This window comes from Salvelinus alpinus, chromosome 25 (genome assembly GCF_045679555.1).
Source record: "Salvelinus alpinus chromosome 25, SLU_Salpinus.1, whole genome shotgun sequence".
Lineage (NCBI taxonomy): Eukaryota > Metazoa > Chordata > Actinopteri > Salmoniformes > Salmonidae > Salvelinus > Salvelinus alpinus.
The window spans coordinates 5,239,649-5,258,995 of record NC_092110.1 but is presented as its reverse complement, the minus strand read 5'-3'; the positions used below and the strand labels follow the sequence as shown (position 1 = coordinate 5,258,995).

General features: G+C 44.0%; 1 protein-coding gene across 1 annotated transcript in view; it reads right to left on the bottom strand.

The window, feature by feature from the left end:
• Window positions 1-6,150: 6,150 nt before the first annotated feature.
• crip2 (cysteine-rich protein 2) overlaps window positions 6,151-19,347 on the bottom strand; it is a 57,859-nt gene continuing 44,662 nt past the window's right edge. Inside the window, exons 3-8 of the mRNA XM_071365368.1 lie at window positions 12,735-12,792; window positions 10,479-10,613; window positions 10,044-10,112; window positions 9,755-9,849; window positions 9,368-9,425; window positions 6,151-9,135 (exon numbers count right to left, since the gene is read on the bottom strand). Coding sequence (XP_071221469.1) covers window positions 9,068-9,135; window positions 9,368-9,425; window positions 9,755-9,849; window positions 10,044-10,112; window positions 10,479-10,613; window positions 12,735-12,792 — 483 coding nt within the window. The 3' untranslated portion in view covers window positions 6,151-9,067. The remainder of the gene's footprint in view (window positions 9,136-9,367; window positions 9,426-9,754; window positions 9,850-10,043; window positions 10,113-10,478; window positions 10,614-12,734; window positions 12,793-19,347) is intronic.

The window sequence follows — 19,347 nt, the reverse complement described above, 5'->3', positions numbered from 1 at the left end:
CAGGATCTGGACACAGGATTACGGACGAGAGCAGGAATAGAAATCTTTCAACATTGCAGTAAATATATGGGCAATCTACTTTGATTCACACCCTTATGGTCAGGATGGAGTCTTGAAACTGTCATGGTCTCCGTAGTCTGCTGTGGCTTCGCCACCTCCCACATCGACGATTGTTAACATTTAGCTAATGACAGTAAAAGAGAAACATAATTAGTTTATGACATGAAGTGTTACAAATGGATAAAAGTCCCTATCTACACCCGTGGGCCAGGCAATTATCGTTGACATTAAGTGATATAAACATTATGACATTATCCTTGTGAAAAGAACACCCCTATCCACTTCCATGATACAAACATTCTGACATTATCCTTCTGAATGAGTCCCTATCCACTTCCATTGGCCAGGCCCATCCACTCATAGAGACATGATTCATGGGACACAGCCCTCTGCTCTTTCTCACACCCACCCTGTCCACTAAACAGCTGGACCAAAGTACTGAGGGAGGATAGGGGAGAGAGGCTAGGGAGAGAGAGAGGGGGGATGAGAGGTCTGGCTGGACCAGAGTCTTAAAGGGAGCGGAAGGGTGGGTCTGGGATTTATCCCAATCTGTCCCATGGCCAGAAGGGAAGGCCAGATACTTCCTCTTGGCCTTTGTGGCCTCCGCTGCCACACCCTGTTCCGAGGAAACACCCTCAACTCCACGGTTACGGCCAGCCGCCCGTTCGCCCTCCATCACCCAGCAGCTGGCTGGCAGCCGCCTCACTAACCTCCCTCCCTCCCATCCGCTGTCACAGGACCGACTGACCCACCGCTGTTACCACAGTAACAGACACAAACAAGACCCAACAGACACCCGACAACCGGCCGGCGCGGAACTCTGTCTCTGCCTCTCTCTCTCTCTCCCTCTCTCTCTCTCTCTCTTTCTCTCTCCCCCTCCCTCCCTTGTTCTCACCCTCTCCTCTTGAACAAAGACCTTCAGTGTCACACAGAGCCCCACTAAGCCATAACACAGACAGCTAGGCATGCCCAACTGGTCACAGAGAGGAGGGGGGAAGGAGGGGGGAGGAGAGAGAAGGAGGGGTGGGGGAAGGAGGGGGGAGGAGAGAGAAGGAGGGGAGGGGGAGGAGGGGTGATCAGTAACAACATCTGTGAAATGGTGCATTTCTCTCCCATCCCTTCTCTTATCCCTAATCTTCCCCTAACTGGTAACCACAATGAAAATAGAAGCTGAATATACAAATTCCATGCACATGCTCACTCAGATAAAATATACAAATTGACTTCAGTTGTGGTTGGAATGTTTTAACATACTTCTCGCAGTGCCAACCATGTCAAAACAACTCGTAAAGTTCCACAGAATGACAAAAGACTAAATCGTTTTTTCCAAAGAATTTTGGACGGATGGGGGAGAACAGGGTCTGTACTTTTCAAAGCAGAAGGTTAGGTTGTGTTCTCTCTCTCTCTCTCTCTCTCTCTCTCTCTCTTAATGGCAATAAGCTTTCAACGCAGCGAGGACAGACTGCTAACTGCCACCACGGTAGTCATGGGAGCCCTTCTCGTTGTTTTATACTTTGGAAGTGAAACCTGCAGTGTGCTTGTGGTCTAAAGTCAGAAACGGTGTCCCAAATGGCACCCTATACCCTACTTAGTGCACTACTTTTGACGAGAGCCCAACGGGCCCGAGTCAAAAAATAGTGCACTATAAAGGGATGGGTGCCATTTTTGTAGTCTGGAGTCAGATTAGTTCATGTGGTGAGTCTGGCCTGTGCACAATGACTCAGGATGCAAGTCCGAGTAATATCAAGAAACTGCTGTCTCAACATGAATCACACACAAAGGTGTGATACAAGAAGGAAAGAAAGTAAGAAAACCTTCAATGGGGAAAGCTAGAATGATGTAGCGTCTTGACACTTACCCTACTCATAGTCAAATCTCACCCAAGAGGTCCGGACTACTGCTGCTTTTCTGTTCTACCTGATAATTCATTGTACCCACCTGGTTTCCCAGGTCTAAAACAGTCCCTGATTAGAGGGGACGAATGGAAAAGGCAGTGGAACTGGCTTCAAGGCCCAGATTTGAGTTTGAGGGCTGTAGCCCCTACTTATGGCTGGATAATATGAAGAAATACGTAGTGCAGAGGGGAGATCTCATACGAGGCGTTTTCTATTGTCTGTAGAACGAGGCATGGGACAACACACATCTGTTTGGGTCAATTGATAAGAAGCCTACTGCTATAGGACTCCCAAGCTATGGCATTGTACTAGTGAGAGGGCATCAGGCTCAGAACTGTTGAATAAGAAAGTGCTTGAGGCACCTCAACTCTACAACTCAGCACGATTACAACAGCAGGCAGGCGGAGACTCAGAGGCTCCAACTTCACTGTTTTATGGCAGGATTTTTTGGTCTATTATAGGTGTTGTTATAACGTGGTTCATATGTTGCTCAGAGTTTCCAGGCTCTCTAGCGCATCTGGTAACTGAAGTGCTACTGTGATTTCACAGTATAAAGTAGACGCAAAGCAACCATAGGCTTTTCACTTTCTTAAGCCAATTCCCGAAGTAGAGAAACAAAGACTCATTACAGTACTGAGTCCATTTTTATTTATACTTTTTCCACTTCACAGACAGATATATTTGCACTTTGGGTACCGTAATTGAGTCATTATGTATAATTTTGTCCGTTTGTCCAAGGATTGGCGGGGAGAACAGAAATATATACTGAATGATCATTTTCCCTCTGTACAGTATGAAATGACAGCTTATGGAACAGATACTTTGAATGATTGCAATACCAGGTGTTAGCAGCTACCATGTCACTTGGACTTAAAATTGCAATAATGGTCCATTTCCAAAACTGTACTGTAGAAGGAGTAATAATTCTCTCTCCAGCTGGACTAAACTGCACACGAACGCTCTTGCGTGAGAGTGTTACGTCCCATGTTTCTCACTGGAGAAGAAAACACTGACTACACCACCTCCGGAACCCGTTCGGGAACACGCTACACAATAAAGAATTGAGTGTGAAACTCCAGAACGTGCCAAATATGGACTCTTGTCTTGAGGAATGGCAACTCAGGGAGTGCTTTTTGTAAGCCATGAAGCATGAACCAGTCCCCTCTTTAACGTATCAATTGTGTCTAGAGGCTGACTGTCTTCAACAGAGATCCATAATCATTCCCTGTGGATTCTCCAGGCCCTTGTCGGATGGATGGATGGGTGTGTGTGTGTGTGTGTGTGAGTGAGTGAGTGAGTGAGTGAGTGAGTGAGTGAGTGAGTGAGTGAGTGAGTGAGTGTGCGTGCGTGCGTGCGTGCGTGCGTGCGTGCGTGCATGCGTGAGTGAGTGAGTGATCCAGGCTAGCATTTCAGGGATGGATGAGCAATGACGGTTACAGTCAAATCTGGACCTGGTTTCCATTATTGAATATGCATGGCAGCTTCAGATATTCCCACCCCTCTCATCCCTCCGTCCTCCCATCCCTCTCTTGCTTCCTTCCTATCCCTCCGTCCAGTGACAGGGCAGACCTTGGGATGATTATGGCTGTTGGGTGCATCTGGAAGGTGCACAACACACTTCAGCAGATGTGTATAAATAGGGCCTGTTGCAACTTGCTCATAAGGATGAAGTATAGAGGGGAGGTCTCCGCTGCCAACAGCACTCTGTCAGGCAGCCAGCAGCCCTCTTTAACTTCTCCATACTCCGAGTCATTCATCAGATGGTCCAGGGAGAAAGGCTCTGGCCCCAGGTAGCAGCGGTATGATGATGAGCCTGGTTGGCTGTAAGACTTCCTGTCCTCACCAGACTAAAGCCTGGCTGACAAGCTACACAAGCTACACTCCAGGGGGTCAAATAGGATTTGTTTTATTTCGAATGCTTTAGCTGCGGTTATTTTCGATTTTGCCTGACACAATAGATTCATCAGATTCATCCCAAGGTATAAAACCTGTCCGTTTGCCACTCAGGCACGCTCAATCAAACACTCAAAATATTTGAAAGAGAACAAATACCTTTTGAACCCAGGCCTGCTTCATTCTTGCTCCTATCCTCCAGTCAGGCTCCTGTGGGTTTTAATGAGGACCTCCGTATTAGTGAGCAATTAAACCTTGAACTAGCAAATGAACATAATCATATTTAAACACATTCACATCCCTCTCTACTGTGCAATGAATGGCATTATGTTGTAAAGTAGGAATGTAACTACTTGTTCTGGACCAGATGCCCAAACCTCACATACTGTACAGTTTAGACCATAAAGACAGACACCTGGACCTCCCCTGCACTGAGGGGAGCTGGGGGGAGTCCGCTGCCCTGAGGGGAGCTGGGGGGAGTCCCCTGCCTTCACACAAGGAGCTAGGTCTGGGCCTGGGAACATCTTGAGGGACTGCTACCTGAGGTACTGTGTGTGTGTGTGTGTTTTTAACAAAGACATTATGACTGTAAATCATCAGAACCAGCCCACGCATACTAAAGAAGTCAGTCAACCTTACAAACAATAGCAGGCCACACACAGTAAACAGAATAACTATTCATACCATCACACAGGAGGTTGGTGGCACCTTAATTGGGGAGGACAGGCTTGTGGTAATGGCTGGAGTGGAATATGCGGGATGGAATTAAATACATCAAACACATGGTTTCCATGGTTTCCAGGTGTTTGATGCCATTCCATTTGCTCCGTTCCGGCCACTATTATGAGCCGTCCTCCCCTCAGCAGCCTCCACTGCCCCATTACACATGCATAACATGCCCATAGCATGCAAGCCTTAGTTGACAGACAGAAGCTGATTCCTGGGGTAATGGAAGTAATGTTGTGTGTGTGTATTGTGACAATCCCACACAACCAGAGCAGAATAAGGTCCAAATAAATCTAATTTCCTAGGCCTATGAAGAGTCGATCTCAGCTCAGACTACAGGGTGGGGTTGGTCGAAGGTTATCATGAGTTACATGGTTTGTTCTGTTGTATTGACTGTGTGTGTATGTGTACCTTGTCTCCATACATGGTGTGGGCAGGGCACGAGCAACTATTAATAAGTAATCACACTAACCCCTGATTGTTTTCCATTCATACCCAGTTGTGTGTTTATGTGTTTAGGTGTGCACACGCACGCATGTCTCTGTGTGTTCCTTGAAATATTTGACTCTGCCCAGCCCAGCATGTCATAGTTTACTTTAAAATGAATGACAGATGATGTCATGACAGAGCGTAGCGAACCACCGTGACATTTGTTTATTGTAAGGAGAGATCACCATGGTAATATACGAGGACGTAACATGCTTGCAGTTTGCAAAGGAACATGAAAAATGGTGGTCCGATGAGAGAAAATTGGAACTCTTTGGCCTGAATGCAAAGCGCAATGTCTGGAGAAAACCAGGCACAGCTCATCACCGGTCTAACACCATCCCTACCGTGAAGCATGGTGGTGGCAGCATCATGCTATGGGGAGGCTTTTCAGTGGCAGGGACTGGGAGACTGGTAAGGATAGAGGGAACAATGGAGCCAAAATACAGGCAAATCCCTGAAGAGAACCTGCTTCAGAGTGCAAACGACCTTAGACTGGGGTGAAGATTTACATTCCAACAGGACAATGACCCCAACCACATAGCCAAAACAACGCTGGAATTGCTTCAGAACAAGATTGTGAAAGTCATTGATTGGCACAGCCAAAGCCCAGACTTGTATCCCATTGAAAATCTGTGGAAAGACAAAGGTAGCTGTTCACCACTCCCCATCTAACTTAACAGTGCTTGACAAAATCTGCAAGGAAGAATGGGAGAAAATCCCCAAATCCAGATGTGCAAAGCTGATACAGACATACCCAAGACGAATCAAAGCTGTAATCGCCGCCAAAGGTCCTTCTACAAAGTACTGACTCGGCGGTGCGAATACTTATGTAAATGACATTGTATTTCATCTTCAATGTTTCTAAAAACATGTTTTCACTTTGTCATTATGGGGTATTGTGTGTGGATGGATGAAAAAAATACATATTTAATTACTTTTGAATTTGAGGCTGTAACACAACAACTTGTGGCATAAATCAAGGGCTATGAATACATTCTGAAGGTACTGTAAATGTAAAGATGTACAGTATATTTATATGCTCTGGGATACCCCCCCCACACACACACAAACCACAGGAGATCAGATCAATAGTATATATAGAACGTTTAATTAAGGGATTAAAAAGACGGAAGCAGCAGGACTGAAGTGGAGCCATTTTATTTTTCTCTACAAACAGTGACTCCTGAAGTGTTTTAAAGCCTTACTACACAAAACAGTTCATAACAGATCATTATAATCAAATCATCACAATAACAGTCATATTATATATATATATAAAATACTAAAGCACATTCTAACATAATGCTTTGTCTGCAGTGTTTCAGTTACTCTGTGTGCATCCCAAAATGGCATCCTATTCCCTATATAGTGCGATACTTTTGACCGGAGCCCTGTTCAAAAGTAGTGCACTAAACAGGGAACAGGGTGTCATTTCAGATGCATCTGTGTTTCTATAGGCTACCTCCTACTAAGGTATAATACTTCAGTTAGCTCATAGTAATCTCAGGTAGAAATACACCAAGGGTTTCTTAATACAGTAACATTCTGACCATATCAAATAGTACAGCTCTATATCCTACACGTTTATGTTGCCCCAGCTTCTTTTCCTTCCTTCATTCATTTGTCCCATAGCCATAGTACAATGCACCTTCCTCATGCAATTTCACTGGTATAGTCTTCTTATTCTTACCAAATCAATCAACACATCCTGCTCATTTCAAACCCAATTTAAAATGACTTCCATGTCTGGAACCCAATGCAGGACTGTGCATAAACAATCTACTGTACCATGTCAACCCAGTAACAGGAACCTCAAAATAGCCTGGTTCCAGATGTGTATGTGCTGTGTGGATACTATGGTATCCATTGACGTGCAATGACCATAGGCAAAACAGTACAAACAGATAGTGAACCTGGCTACCCTTATAGACCCACAACCCTAAAATACCATCTTTTAAAATGATCCACTCTTTCTGGAACTTAAACCCCAGAGACTTTTCTTATATCATCCATTTGATCAGGAATGTAGTCAGGCGGCCAAAACTGTATAAATCTGGGTCTTAACCCATAAATCTAGCAGGAGGGATTTAAAGTGGTGCTCCTGTCCTGAAACAGCACCACCTGCACCTGCAGCCAGACTACACCCTCTCTCCCAGGTACCCCTGCATTCCTGTCAGCATGTTACCATGACAATGCAACACCTTCCTTTAAACACCATGTATCACTACTCTTGAGGAAATAGATTTGTTATGTTACAGGGATCATTTTACCCTTTTCACCTGGTCTCGTCTCTAAACTCCCCCTCAAAGGCCGCGTTAGGGGTACTTAAAATTAAATAAAAAGGGAAATAAAATGTTTTATTGCAGTTCTTAAAGTAGTGTTATAATGTGCTTATATCTACGCTCGTAAATATACATAAACATAACATAAAGTAATCATGAACTCATAAAAGGTGAAGAACTGGCCTCCTGGCTCTTGTGTTTCAGTGGGGAGAGAGAATGGATACAGTAATATGGTGCTTTTTTACTAAGAACTGTGTTCCATAAATTATTTTTTCTTTTTGAAGCGTAAATAAAATATAATTTAATAAAGTGTTTGGGAAACGTCAATCTACACTATATATACAAAAGTATGTGGACACCCATTCAAATGAGTGGATTTGGCTATTTCAGCCACACCCATTGATGACAGGTGTATAAAATCGAGCACACAGCCATGCAATCTCAATAGACAAACATTGGCAGTAGAATGGCCTTACTGAAGAGCTCAGTGACTTTCAATGTGGCACCGTCATAGGATGCCACCTTTCCTACAAGTCAAATCGTCACATTTCTGCCCTGCTAGAGCTGCCCCAGTCAACTGTAAGTGCTGTTATTGTAAAGTGGAAACGTTTAGGAGCAACAAGCGGTAGGCCACACAAGTTCACAGAACAGGACTGCCGAAAGCTGAAGCGCGTAAAAATAGTCTGTCCTCATTTTCAACACTCACTAGAGTTCCAAACTGCCTCTAGAAGCAACGTCAGCACAATAACTGTTCGTCAGGAGCTTCATGAAATGGGTTTCCATCGCAGAGCAGCTGCACACAAGCCTAAGATCACCATGTATAATGCCAAGCATCAGCTGGAGTGGTGTAAAGCTCGACGCCATTGGACTCTGCAGCAGTGGAAACGCGTTTTCTGGAGTGATGAATCATGCTTCACCATCTTGCAGTCCAACGGACGAATGCCAGGAGAACACTACCTGCCACAAAGCATAGTGCCAACTGTAAAGTTTGGTGGAAGAGGAATAATGGTCTGGGGCTGTTTTTGATGATTCGGGCTAGGCCCCTTAGTTTCAGTGAAGGGAAATCTTAACGCTACAGCATACAATAACATTCATTGCATACGATTCTGTGCTTCCAACATTGATGCAACAGTTTGGGGAAGGCCCTTGCCTGTTTCAGCATGACAATGCCCCCGTGCACAAAGCGAGGTCCGTACAGAAATGGTTTGTCGAGGTCGGTGTCGAAGAACTTGACCCGGCCTGCATCCTTTGGGATGAATTGGAATGCAAACTGCGAGCCAAGCCTAATCGCCCAACATCAGTGCCCGACCTCACTAATGCTCTTGTGGCTGAATGGAAGCAAGTTCACCAGCAATGTTCCAACATCTAGTGGAAAGCCTTCCCAGCAGAGTGTAGGTTGTTATAGCAGCAAAGGGGGGACCAACTCCATATTAATGCCTATGATTTTGGAATCTACGAACAGGTGTCCACACACTTTTGGTCAGGTAGTGTATATTAGAGGACTGCAGTGCTAGGAGGCTGAGGTGGGCTGGGCCAGGTGGTGAAATATTTGGGGTCAGGGGTTAAATGGGAGGAGCTAGAAGAGAGGCCTTGGGTCTCTCAGGGCTGCTTATAGAAGGAGCTATAGGGGCTAAAGCCTAGTGTTAATAATACTGTGTTGGATTGTGGTATTAGTATTGGAGAGCTCAGGTTGAGGCTGGGGACGGGACAGACCGCAGTAGCTCAGGGCTGGGCCTCTGTGCTGACCTCCTTCTCGTAGATGTAGCTGCCTACACCTCCAGTGTTCACTCCTGGAGACACAAGAACACCACAGACAAACAGGCATCAGTATCAAATGCTGAAAATGTGTTACAGTATAACTAGTCACTTATTTTCTGTTGGTGGTTTAGCATCACTTTTATGTAGGAAGCTCAATATGATTCTTTTAACAGCTATAACACACAGCATAGGCTATTGTTAAGGTATAGCTAATATTTATGGACAACAGCACCACCTAGTGGTTGAGTAAAGACAAGCACCTACCTTTGGGTCCAAAGAGACAAGCGTAACATGGCTTGTGGCAGTATGGCTGGCCATTATGCTGTTATAACACAAAAGACACTGTATGAAAATGTGTAATCATACCATGTATTCAATGAGAACATCCTAATTATGACGCATTTATGCCATTCAGGTGCATTCAAGAATGCTTGAATGCAATCCTTGCTTGAGCAAGGTGCTGTGTAGATTCCCTAATCTTGATAACATAATGAGCAGTTATTTAGCATCCAAGATGATTCGTAGATCAGTGATTCTGTGTTGTGCCTTGCTCAGGCGGATTCCCTTGAACATTGATTATGTTTTTTTGCAGCTGGCCCCTTTCCTGTTTAAATTTCCTGCCTCTTTCACACCCCTCCTCATCTCTCCTACCTCTGCGTGGCTGCCGGCGGCCAGGGTCTTGCTGCACCTCTCACAGCGGAGACAGGGTCGATGCCAGTCCTTCCCCAGGGACGTCACCTTCTCAGCTGTCATACACACACAACAATAACTTAGAAATCAATGACCTCAGCGGCAGGTGCGGAAATGTTCAAATGTCATTCAAAAGGAAAGACACACAGGAGGACACGTCACCATGGCAACTGCACGACAGGTCCAGTTGTAATCTAACACCTAACCTGACAGTTTATTCTGAGCCTGGTAGTGTGCCATGGCTACTTACCAAAGTAGACCTTCTTGCTGCACCTGGGACACAGGTTGGCCTCACCAGAGAAGGTGGTGATGCTGGAAACTGTAAAGAAACAGAAGAGTCAGAAAGAGAGTTCACCAGCAGATAGCTACACATACACGCGCATGCACACGCACACGCACACACACACACGTATAGCCTCTGGTCTGCAACTGTGGGAAAACGCAGTGTGAACAGCTTGAGAAAGTCCACTGTGACCATCCCTGCTGTGAGCCTGGCCTGTATAGTAGGTCTCATCACTGAGTCAGCAGGAAGACAAGTCTGCTTCTCCTTTCTATCAAACTCAGATCCGTAGGCAGCTACTTTCACTATTTCACAACTTTTCCCATGTCTTCACTTACTGTACATATGTGGACACATACACACATGCATGCGCGAAAGAACGTGCACACACACACTAGCATGTACCTTTGACAGGTGCCCTGGGTGCAAACACTTTCTTCTCCTCAGCAGGCTTGGGGGGGGCATCCAAGTCAGTAGAGGCTAGGTTATTGCTGACGGGGGCTTCATACACATAGGACCCTGCTCCGCCAATGTTCACACCTACAGCGGTCATAGGGTAGAGAGAAGTCAGACTTTAGATTCAGACCAGTTTGGACACACCTACTAATTCAAGGGTTTTTCTTTATTTTGTACATGGTATAATAATAGTGAAGACATCAAAACTATGAAAAAAATACAGATAGAATCATGTAGTAACCAAAAAAGTGATAAACAAATCAAAATATAATTTATATTTGAGATTCTTCAAAGTAGCCACCCTTTGCCTTGATGATTGCTTTACACACACTTGGCATTCTCTCAACCAGCTTCATGAGGTAGTCATTTACAGCCAGCAATTGCAGCCTTGCAGACCTTTGGCATTCTAGTTGTCAATTTGTTGAGGTAATCTGAAGAGATTTCACCCCATGCTTCCTGAAGCACCTCCCACAAGTTGGATTGGCTTGATAGGCACTTGTTAGGTACCATACAGTCAAGCTGTTCCCACAACAGCTCAATAGGGTTGAGATCTGGTGACTGTGCTGGCCACTCCATTATAGACAGAATACCAGCTGACTGCTTCTTCCCTAAATAGTTCTTGCATAGTTTGGAGCTGTGCTTTGGGTCATTGTCCTGTTGTAGGAGGAAATTGGCTCTAATTAAGCGCCGTCCACAGGGTATGGCATGGCGTTGCAAAATGGAGTGATTGCCTTCCTTCTTCAAGATCCCTTTTACCCTGTACAAATCTCCAACTTTACCACCACCAAAGCACCCCAGACCATCACATTGCCTCCACCATGCTTGACATTTGGCATCAAGCACTCTTCCAGCGTCCTTTCATTTTTTCTGCGTCTCACGAATGTTCTTCTTTGTGATCCGAACACCTCAAACTTAGATTTGTCTGTCCATAACACTTTTTTCCAATCTTCCTCTGTCCAGTGTCTGTGTTCTTTTGCCCATCTTAATCTTTTCTTTTTATTGGCCAGTCTGAGATATGGCTTTTCTTTGCAACTCTGCCTAGAAGGCCAGCATCCCGGAGTTGCCTCTTCACTGTTGACATTGATACTGGTGTTTTGGGTACTATTTAATGAAGCTGCCAGTTGAGGACTTGTAAGGCATCTGTTTCTGAAACTAGACACTCTAATAAACTTGTCCTCTTGCACAGTTGTGCACCGGGGCCTCCCACTCCTCTTTCTATTCTGGTTAGAGCCAGTTTGCGCTGTTCCGTGAAGGGAGTGGTACACAGCGTTGTACGAGATCTTCAGTTTCTTGGCAATTTCTCGCATGAAATAGCCTTCATTTCTCAGAACAAGAATAGACTGAAGAGTTTCAGAAGTAAGTTCTTTGTTTCTGGCCATTTTGAGTCTGTAATCAAACCCACAAATGCCGATGCTCCAGATACTCAACTAGTCTAAAGAAGGCCAGTTTTATTGCTTCTTTAAATCAGGACAACAGTTTTCCGCTGTGCTAACATCATTTCAAAAGGGTTTTCTAATGATCAATTAGCCTTTGAAAATGATCAACTTGGATTAGCTAACACAACGTGCCATTGGAGCACAGGAGTGATTGGAGTGGTTGCTGACAATGGGCCTCTGTACGCCTATGTAGATATCCCATTCAAAAATCTGCAGTTTCCAGCTACAATAGTCATTTACAACATTAACAATGTCTCCACTGTATTTCTGATCAATTTGATGTTATTTTAATGGACAAACAATTTGCTTTTCTTTCAAAAACAAGGACATTTCTAAGTGAGCCAGAAAACCAGCAGGCTCCGGACCTCATAAGGAAGGATTTGAATACCCCTAACCACACAACTCTATTCACTAGTTTTAACAACTTCCACTGAACATTTTACAAAAACACATTCACTTGAAGAACAGTGCAGATGCAAAGTTTGGTAACAGAAAGACGGTTCGTGTTGTTTGTGCCGTCATTCTGTTAACAAACTTTGCGTCCGCACTTCTCTTCAAGTTAAATGTGTTTTTGTAAAGTCGTCAGTGGAAATTGTTCAAAGTTGTCCTTGTGCATAGAGTCGTATGGTTTGTTTAACTTTGCAGTCATTGTTTTTTGTTTGGCATACATTTTAAAGTGAAACATCTGAGACTCAGCATCATTCGGTTACCATGGAATCGCCCTCCTGATCTAACGTATGCCTTATGACAATAGTAAGATGTACTTCACCTTTTGGTCCAAAGAGGGCAGCATAGCATGGTTTGTGGCAGAAGGGCTTCCCATCATGCTGTAGACAGGGAATAAAGAGAAGAATGACTGACGGTGAGTAAATAACATTTATAAGCCCAAACCTCACAAGACTGACAACCATAGCTCGGAAATGTACACCTTCTAGCCAGACTCATGAATCTTTGAAAAAAAAAAAAAAAGGTCAGAAGGGACCTTGGAAATTCTCCTCCAATACAGTGAGGAGGCCGGGAAGAGAGAGGATGAATTGAGATACAGCCAAAGTGACAAGGCAGAGGGGGATGAAGGAGGCTATGGTACCAACGCCACAGGGCCACGTGCCAATGCCGACTGTGGGAACAAACTGCTTTAGTCGCACAATCCCTCCACACCCACGTGCCATCTTATTCCACTCAGAAACCCACAGAGTAGAAAACAGCCTGTTTCTCTTCTCAACCATCTATAATGTATTACCCATGACAGGAAGTAAATGTAGCTCTGTAACAGGAGCTAGAAACAGACAGGCAGACACAGTATGTGTGTGTTAAACAGACAGACACAGATGCGTAGGGGTTGTAACATCTATGGGGCCTATAGAGTAAAAGTTCTGGTAATATTTGTCTCTCTCTCTCTGACTAATAGGCACTGATGGGTTTGTCAGGAGGGAAGGTCCAGCACACAGGACTTCATTGTGTCCACTAGACAGCTCTGGTCCCCTCACAGTTCTGGTTGTAATTTCCCTACAGCAGGACCAGTAGGACCTGAAAGATGGATTACCCAGCCCAGTGTGTGGTTATAATTCCCTGCAGTATGAGTACCCTAAAGATGGATCAACTTTCCCAGTCCAGAGCCCAGAGCCTAGCCCACTCACTTCCCAGACACAAAAAGGAGGAGACATTCGCCTTTCCAATTTTCCCACATTCATTTCTGCCTCATGCACCAATTAATGTTGTTACTTCTATGACCAGAGAAAGTGAAATATTCCTCTATATTATAAAAGACAAGCCGCTTATAATAACAACGCAAACGTATGGAAACACTTTGCTACACTCATTAATTGCAGCTGCAGTGCTGGTTGTAGTGTGAGTGGAAATAGGGAGAATGCACACTTTATGGCTTATAAAAGTGCTGATCAAATTATTGACCGTGCTGAATAAGGGCTCCCGAGTGGCACAGCGGTCTAAGTCACTACATACCCTGGTTCAATTCCAGGCTGTATCACAACCGGTCATGATTGGGACTCCCATAGGGCAGTGCACAATTGGCCCAGCATCGTCCGGGTTTGGCTGGGGTAGGCCGCCATTGTAAATAAGAATTTGTTCTTAACGGACTTGCCTAGTTAAATAAAGGTAAAATAAATCATTTAAAAAATGACTTAAAATATGAACTTACTCAAAAACAGCAGCTCTTTGCTGCGTTCGTTGAGTCTCTCTAGTCATAGTTTTAAACATTTTGTAATATCACACTATAAATTTCACTGTGTGTTCAAGTCTTCTTTATACAGTCTAGGGCACGAGGTCCACGTTGCAGACATGGTAAGCTATCTAATTGGCCAGCGGGAGGCCTATAAGTGCACCTGATTTGCTCTCTGGGCCTGCCAGGTAGGTGGTTCTACCTTCAGACACATGACATGTTTAAAAATGGAAACACTTTGCTCTCCTGGTGCTAGGGCTGCTGAATCAAGTGCACTAACCGCCAACAGCGCAAAACAAAAAATAGGAACGCAAGGCTTTATCGTTGTTTTTTATAGTTTCTTTTGGTTTGGTGATCAACTAGGAATGTCGATCACATTCAACCAGTTGGTGACCACTGCAATACACTTTTACAACATTGGTTTCATTGAATAATATTGAAGTACTAACAATGGAATGTTCCTCAATAAAACTGAAGAAGATGGCACTTTAAACAGCTGTCCCAACTCTGTCGTAACTAAAGATCCCATGGGGGGGGGGGTGTTGTTTATATTTGTCCTGTTTTCACTGCATGTGTATATCAAACTGTATTCCTATCATGTAATACTATATAGAAAAATACCATATGTATGAATCATGTAATAAGTAACAAAATAAAAAAGTTAAAAGTAATTTACTTTTGTACTCCGGGGGTGGATGGGCCAATACAATAAATACAAAGAAAGAGTATGTATGTAAGTGGGGTTAGGGTGGTGAGCTTCCCCTGTATAGAGTGGGGTTAGGGTGGTGATCTTCCCCTGTTTAGAGTGGGGTTAGGGTGGTGAGCTTCCCCTGTATAGAGTGGGGTTAGGGTGGTGATCTTCCCCTGTTTAGAGTGGGGTTAGGGTGGTGAGCTTCCCCTGTATAGAGTGGGGTTAGGGTGGTGAGCTTCCCCTGTTTAGAGTGGGGTTAGGGTGGTGAGTTTCCCCTGTATAGAGTGGGGTTAGGGTGGTGAGTTTCCCCTGTTTAGAGTGGGGTTAGGGTGGTGATCTTCCCCTGTTTAGAGTGGGGTTAGGGTGGTGAGTTTCCCCTGTTTAGAGTGGGGTTAGGGTGGTGAGCTTCCCCTGTATAGAGTGGGGTTAGGGTGGTGAGCTTCCCCTGTATAGAGTGGGGTTAGGGTGGTGAGTTTCCCCTGTTTAGAGTGGGGTTAGGGTGGTGATCTTCCCCTGTTTAGATTGGGGTTAGGGTGGTGAGTTTCCCCTGTTTAGAGTGGGGTTAGGGTGGTGATCTTCCCCTGTTTAGAGTGGGGTTAGGGTGGTGATCTTCCCCTGTTTAGAGTGGGGTTAGGGTGGTGAGTTTCCCCTGTTTAGAGTGGGGTTAGGGTGGTGATCTTCCCCTGTTTAGAGTGGGGTTAGGGTGGTGAGTTTCCCCTGTTTAGAGTGGGGTTAGGGTGGTGAGTTTCCCCTGTTTAGAGTGGGGTTAGGGTGGTGAGTTTCCCCTGTTTAGAGTCGGGTTAGGGTGGTGAGTTTCCCCTGTTTAGAGTGGGGTTAGGGTGGTGAGTTTCCCCTGTATAGAGTGGGGTTAGGTTGGTGAGTTTCCCCTGTATAGAGTGGGGTTAGGGTGGTGAGCTTCCCCTGTTTAGAGTGGGGTTAGGATGGTGAGCTTCCCCTGTTTAGAGTGGGGTTAGGGTGGTGAGTTTCCACTGTATAGTGTTTTTTTTCTGTGAACATTTCTGTGAAATCGTATGTTTTGATTGTTGATTTTGAAAATCAAAATGTGCCAATTTGTTTGACTACATGCCATTTAAAAAACAATGCAGATATTGGAGTAAACCTATTTTGGGTTAAGACAAGTAACTATGAGTAAGGGCAAACCTTGTAATAAGCTTGCAAGCTGAATTTGAATAAAATATCCGATTTACACTTTGCATTTATAATGGTTAGTTTTACTATATCTAATAACTTACCAAACCATTGATGAATCACTAAATAAAATAAATACATGTCTCTCGTCTGCCCCTGCAAGCCGGTCGGTCGCTATATGCGTCATCACACTCCCTCATCTGATTGGTCGAGTAGGTGAGCCTTCTGACTTTGTCGCTGTAGTAACTAATGACAACCAAGGTGTTGTAGCAAAAGAGTTGCCTAGGCAACACCCCCCCTGCAGCAGCAGCACACAAAGAAATATAATGAATATAAGGCTTGGAACCTCTAACCCTGTCAACACTTGCAATGGCTGCCTGATGCAATAATTTCCATGGTAACGTAGAATGTTCATTCAAATGATTTTATCTGATGTGACTCATGCAATGGAATGTATTTTTTGTAATGTCAGTTGAGAAGTGATGGGTACACTTCCTGCTTTTACTTCCTCCTTTTACTTCCTGCTTTGCTCCTATTAGTAGACTCGCAATGGCCGCCAGTCCACCCATTATGCCATCATTGACATGAATGGAGACACCAGTTCTATTCATTCTATTTCTATGGCAGCACATGCAGTCAGGAGTGGAGGAGAGAAGAAAACGACCGTGTTTCTTTTTTCGCTATCCGAACGGTTATTACGGTGACCGCAATCATTTGGCTGGCCAACTACCGTCATCCAAAATCCATGACCGTCACAGCCCTAGTCTTTCCCTGACCCCGAATCCGATCTCATACAGCCCCCTTCCTCGTGAGACACACAAACACCACCACCGCTCACCCTGCTCCCTTGGCATTTGCGTGGTAAGACCCAGGCCCATTATCAACTGTATACCTGTATCAGGTATACAGGTGAGGGGGATTAGTACAGACATGATCTTGGAAGGTTCTCTGTGTGTAGTAACAGAGTTATGACCTCCTCCTTGGATAGAGCCAGGATGAAGGCTTGGCCTGTGTGTGTGTGTGTATGCATAATGTGTACTATGGAGGCTTGCTAAAGGCTTCTGCATGCTTCAGTTGGTTGGCGGCTAGTCGAACTCGCATACTCCTTTAAAAAAAGACCTTCACTTAAAAAAATGAGAAAAAGATGCAATAGCCTGTTTTAGAGGTCGACCGATTAATCGGAATGGCCGATTAATTAGGGCCAATTTCAAGTTTTCATAACAATCGGAAACCGGTATTTTGGACTGCGTTTTTTATTTTATTTTTACACCTTTATTTAACTAGGCAAGTCAGTTAAGAACACATTCTTATTTTCAATGGACAGCCTAGGAACGGTGGGTTAACTGCCTTGTTCAGGGGCAGAACGACAGATTTTTACCTTGTCAACTCGGGGATTCAATCTTGCAACCTTACGGTTTACATTGCACTCCACGAGGAGCCTGCCTGTTACGCGAATGCAGTAAGAAGCCAAGGTAAGTTGCTAGCTAGCATTAAACTTATCTTATAAAAAACAATCAATCAATCAGTCATAATCACTAGTTATAACTACACATGGTTGATGATATTACTAGTTTATCTAGCGTGTCCTACGTTGCATATAATCGATGCGGTGGCATTCGCGAAAAAGGACTGTCGTTGCTCCAACGTGTACCTAACCATAAACATCAATGCCTTTCTTAAAATCAATACACAAGTATATATTTTTAAACCTGCATATTTAGCTAAAAGAAATCCAGGTTAGCAGGCAATATTAACCAGGTGAAATTGTGTCACTTCTCTTGCGTTCATTGCACGCAGAGTCAGGGTATATGCAACAGTTTGGGCCGCCTGGCTCGTTGTGAAAATTTGCCAGAATTTTACGTAATTATGACATAACATTGAAGGTTGTGCAATGTAACAGGAATATTTAGCCTTATGGATGCCACCCGTTAGATAAAATACGGAATGGTTCTGTATTTCACTGAAAGAATAAACGTTTTGTTTTCGAGATGATAGTTTCCGGACTCGACCACATTAATGACCTAAGGCTCGTATTTCTGTGTGTTATTATGTTATAATTATGTCTATGATTTGATAGAGCAGTCTGACTGAGCGATGGTAGGCACCAGCAGGCTCGTAAGCATTCATTCAAACAGCACTTTCGTGCGTTTTGCCAGCAGCTCGTCGCTGTGCTTCAAGCATTGCGCTGTTTATGACTTCAAGCCTATCAACTCCCGAGATTAGGCTGGTGTAACCGATGTAAAATGGCTAGCTAGTTAGCGGGGTGCGCGCTAATAGCGTCTCAAACGTCACTCGCTCTGAGACTTGGAGTAGTTGTTCCCCTTGCTCTGCATGGGTAACGCTGCTTTGAGGGTGGCTGTTGTCGATGTGTTCCTGGTTCGAGCCCAGGTAGGAGCGAGGAGAGGAACGGAAGCTATACTGTTACACTGGCAATACTAAAGTGCCTATAAGAACATCCAATAGTCAAAGGTATATGAAATACAAATCGTATAGAGAGAAATAGTCCTATAATTCCTATAATAACTACAACCTAAAACTTCTTACCTGGGAATATTGAAGACTCATGTTAAAAGGAACCACCAGCTTTCATATGTTCTCATGTTCTGAGCAAGGAACATAAACGTTAGCTTTCTTACATGGCACAATGCACTTTTACTTTCTCCAACACTTTGTTTTTGCATTATTTAAACCAAATTGAACATGTTTCATTATTTATTTGAGGCTAAATTGATTTTATTGATGTATTATATTAAGTTAAAATAAGTGTTCATTCAGTATTGTTGTAATTGTCATTATTACAAATAAATAAATAAATAAATAAAATCGTCCGATTAATCTGTTTCGTTTTTTTTGGGTCCTCCAATAATCGGTATCGGCGTTGAAAAATCATAATCGGTCGACATCTAGCCTGTTTGTCCATCTTGAGGCGCCGTAGCCAGTATACACTTCCACAAAATAGTCAGAATGAATCTAAGAAAGTATTTCCCAAGTGAAAAAATGTGTGTGAAATCAAGTCGTCTCTCAAATTGCAAGAATCACTACTGTTGACCAATGACCAAGGAATCACTACTGTTGACCAATGACCAAGGAATCACTACTGTTGACCAATGACCAAGGAATCACTACTGTTGACCAATGACCAACGAATCACTACTGTTGACCAATGACCAACGAATCACTACTGTTGACCAATGAATCACTACTGTTGACCAATGACCAACGAATCACTACTGTTGACCAATGACCAACGAATCACTACTGTTGACCAATGACCAACGAATCACTACTGTTGACCAATGACCAACGAATCACTACTGTTGACCAATGACCAACGAATCACTACTGTTGACCAATGACCAACGA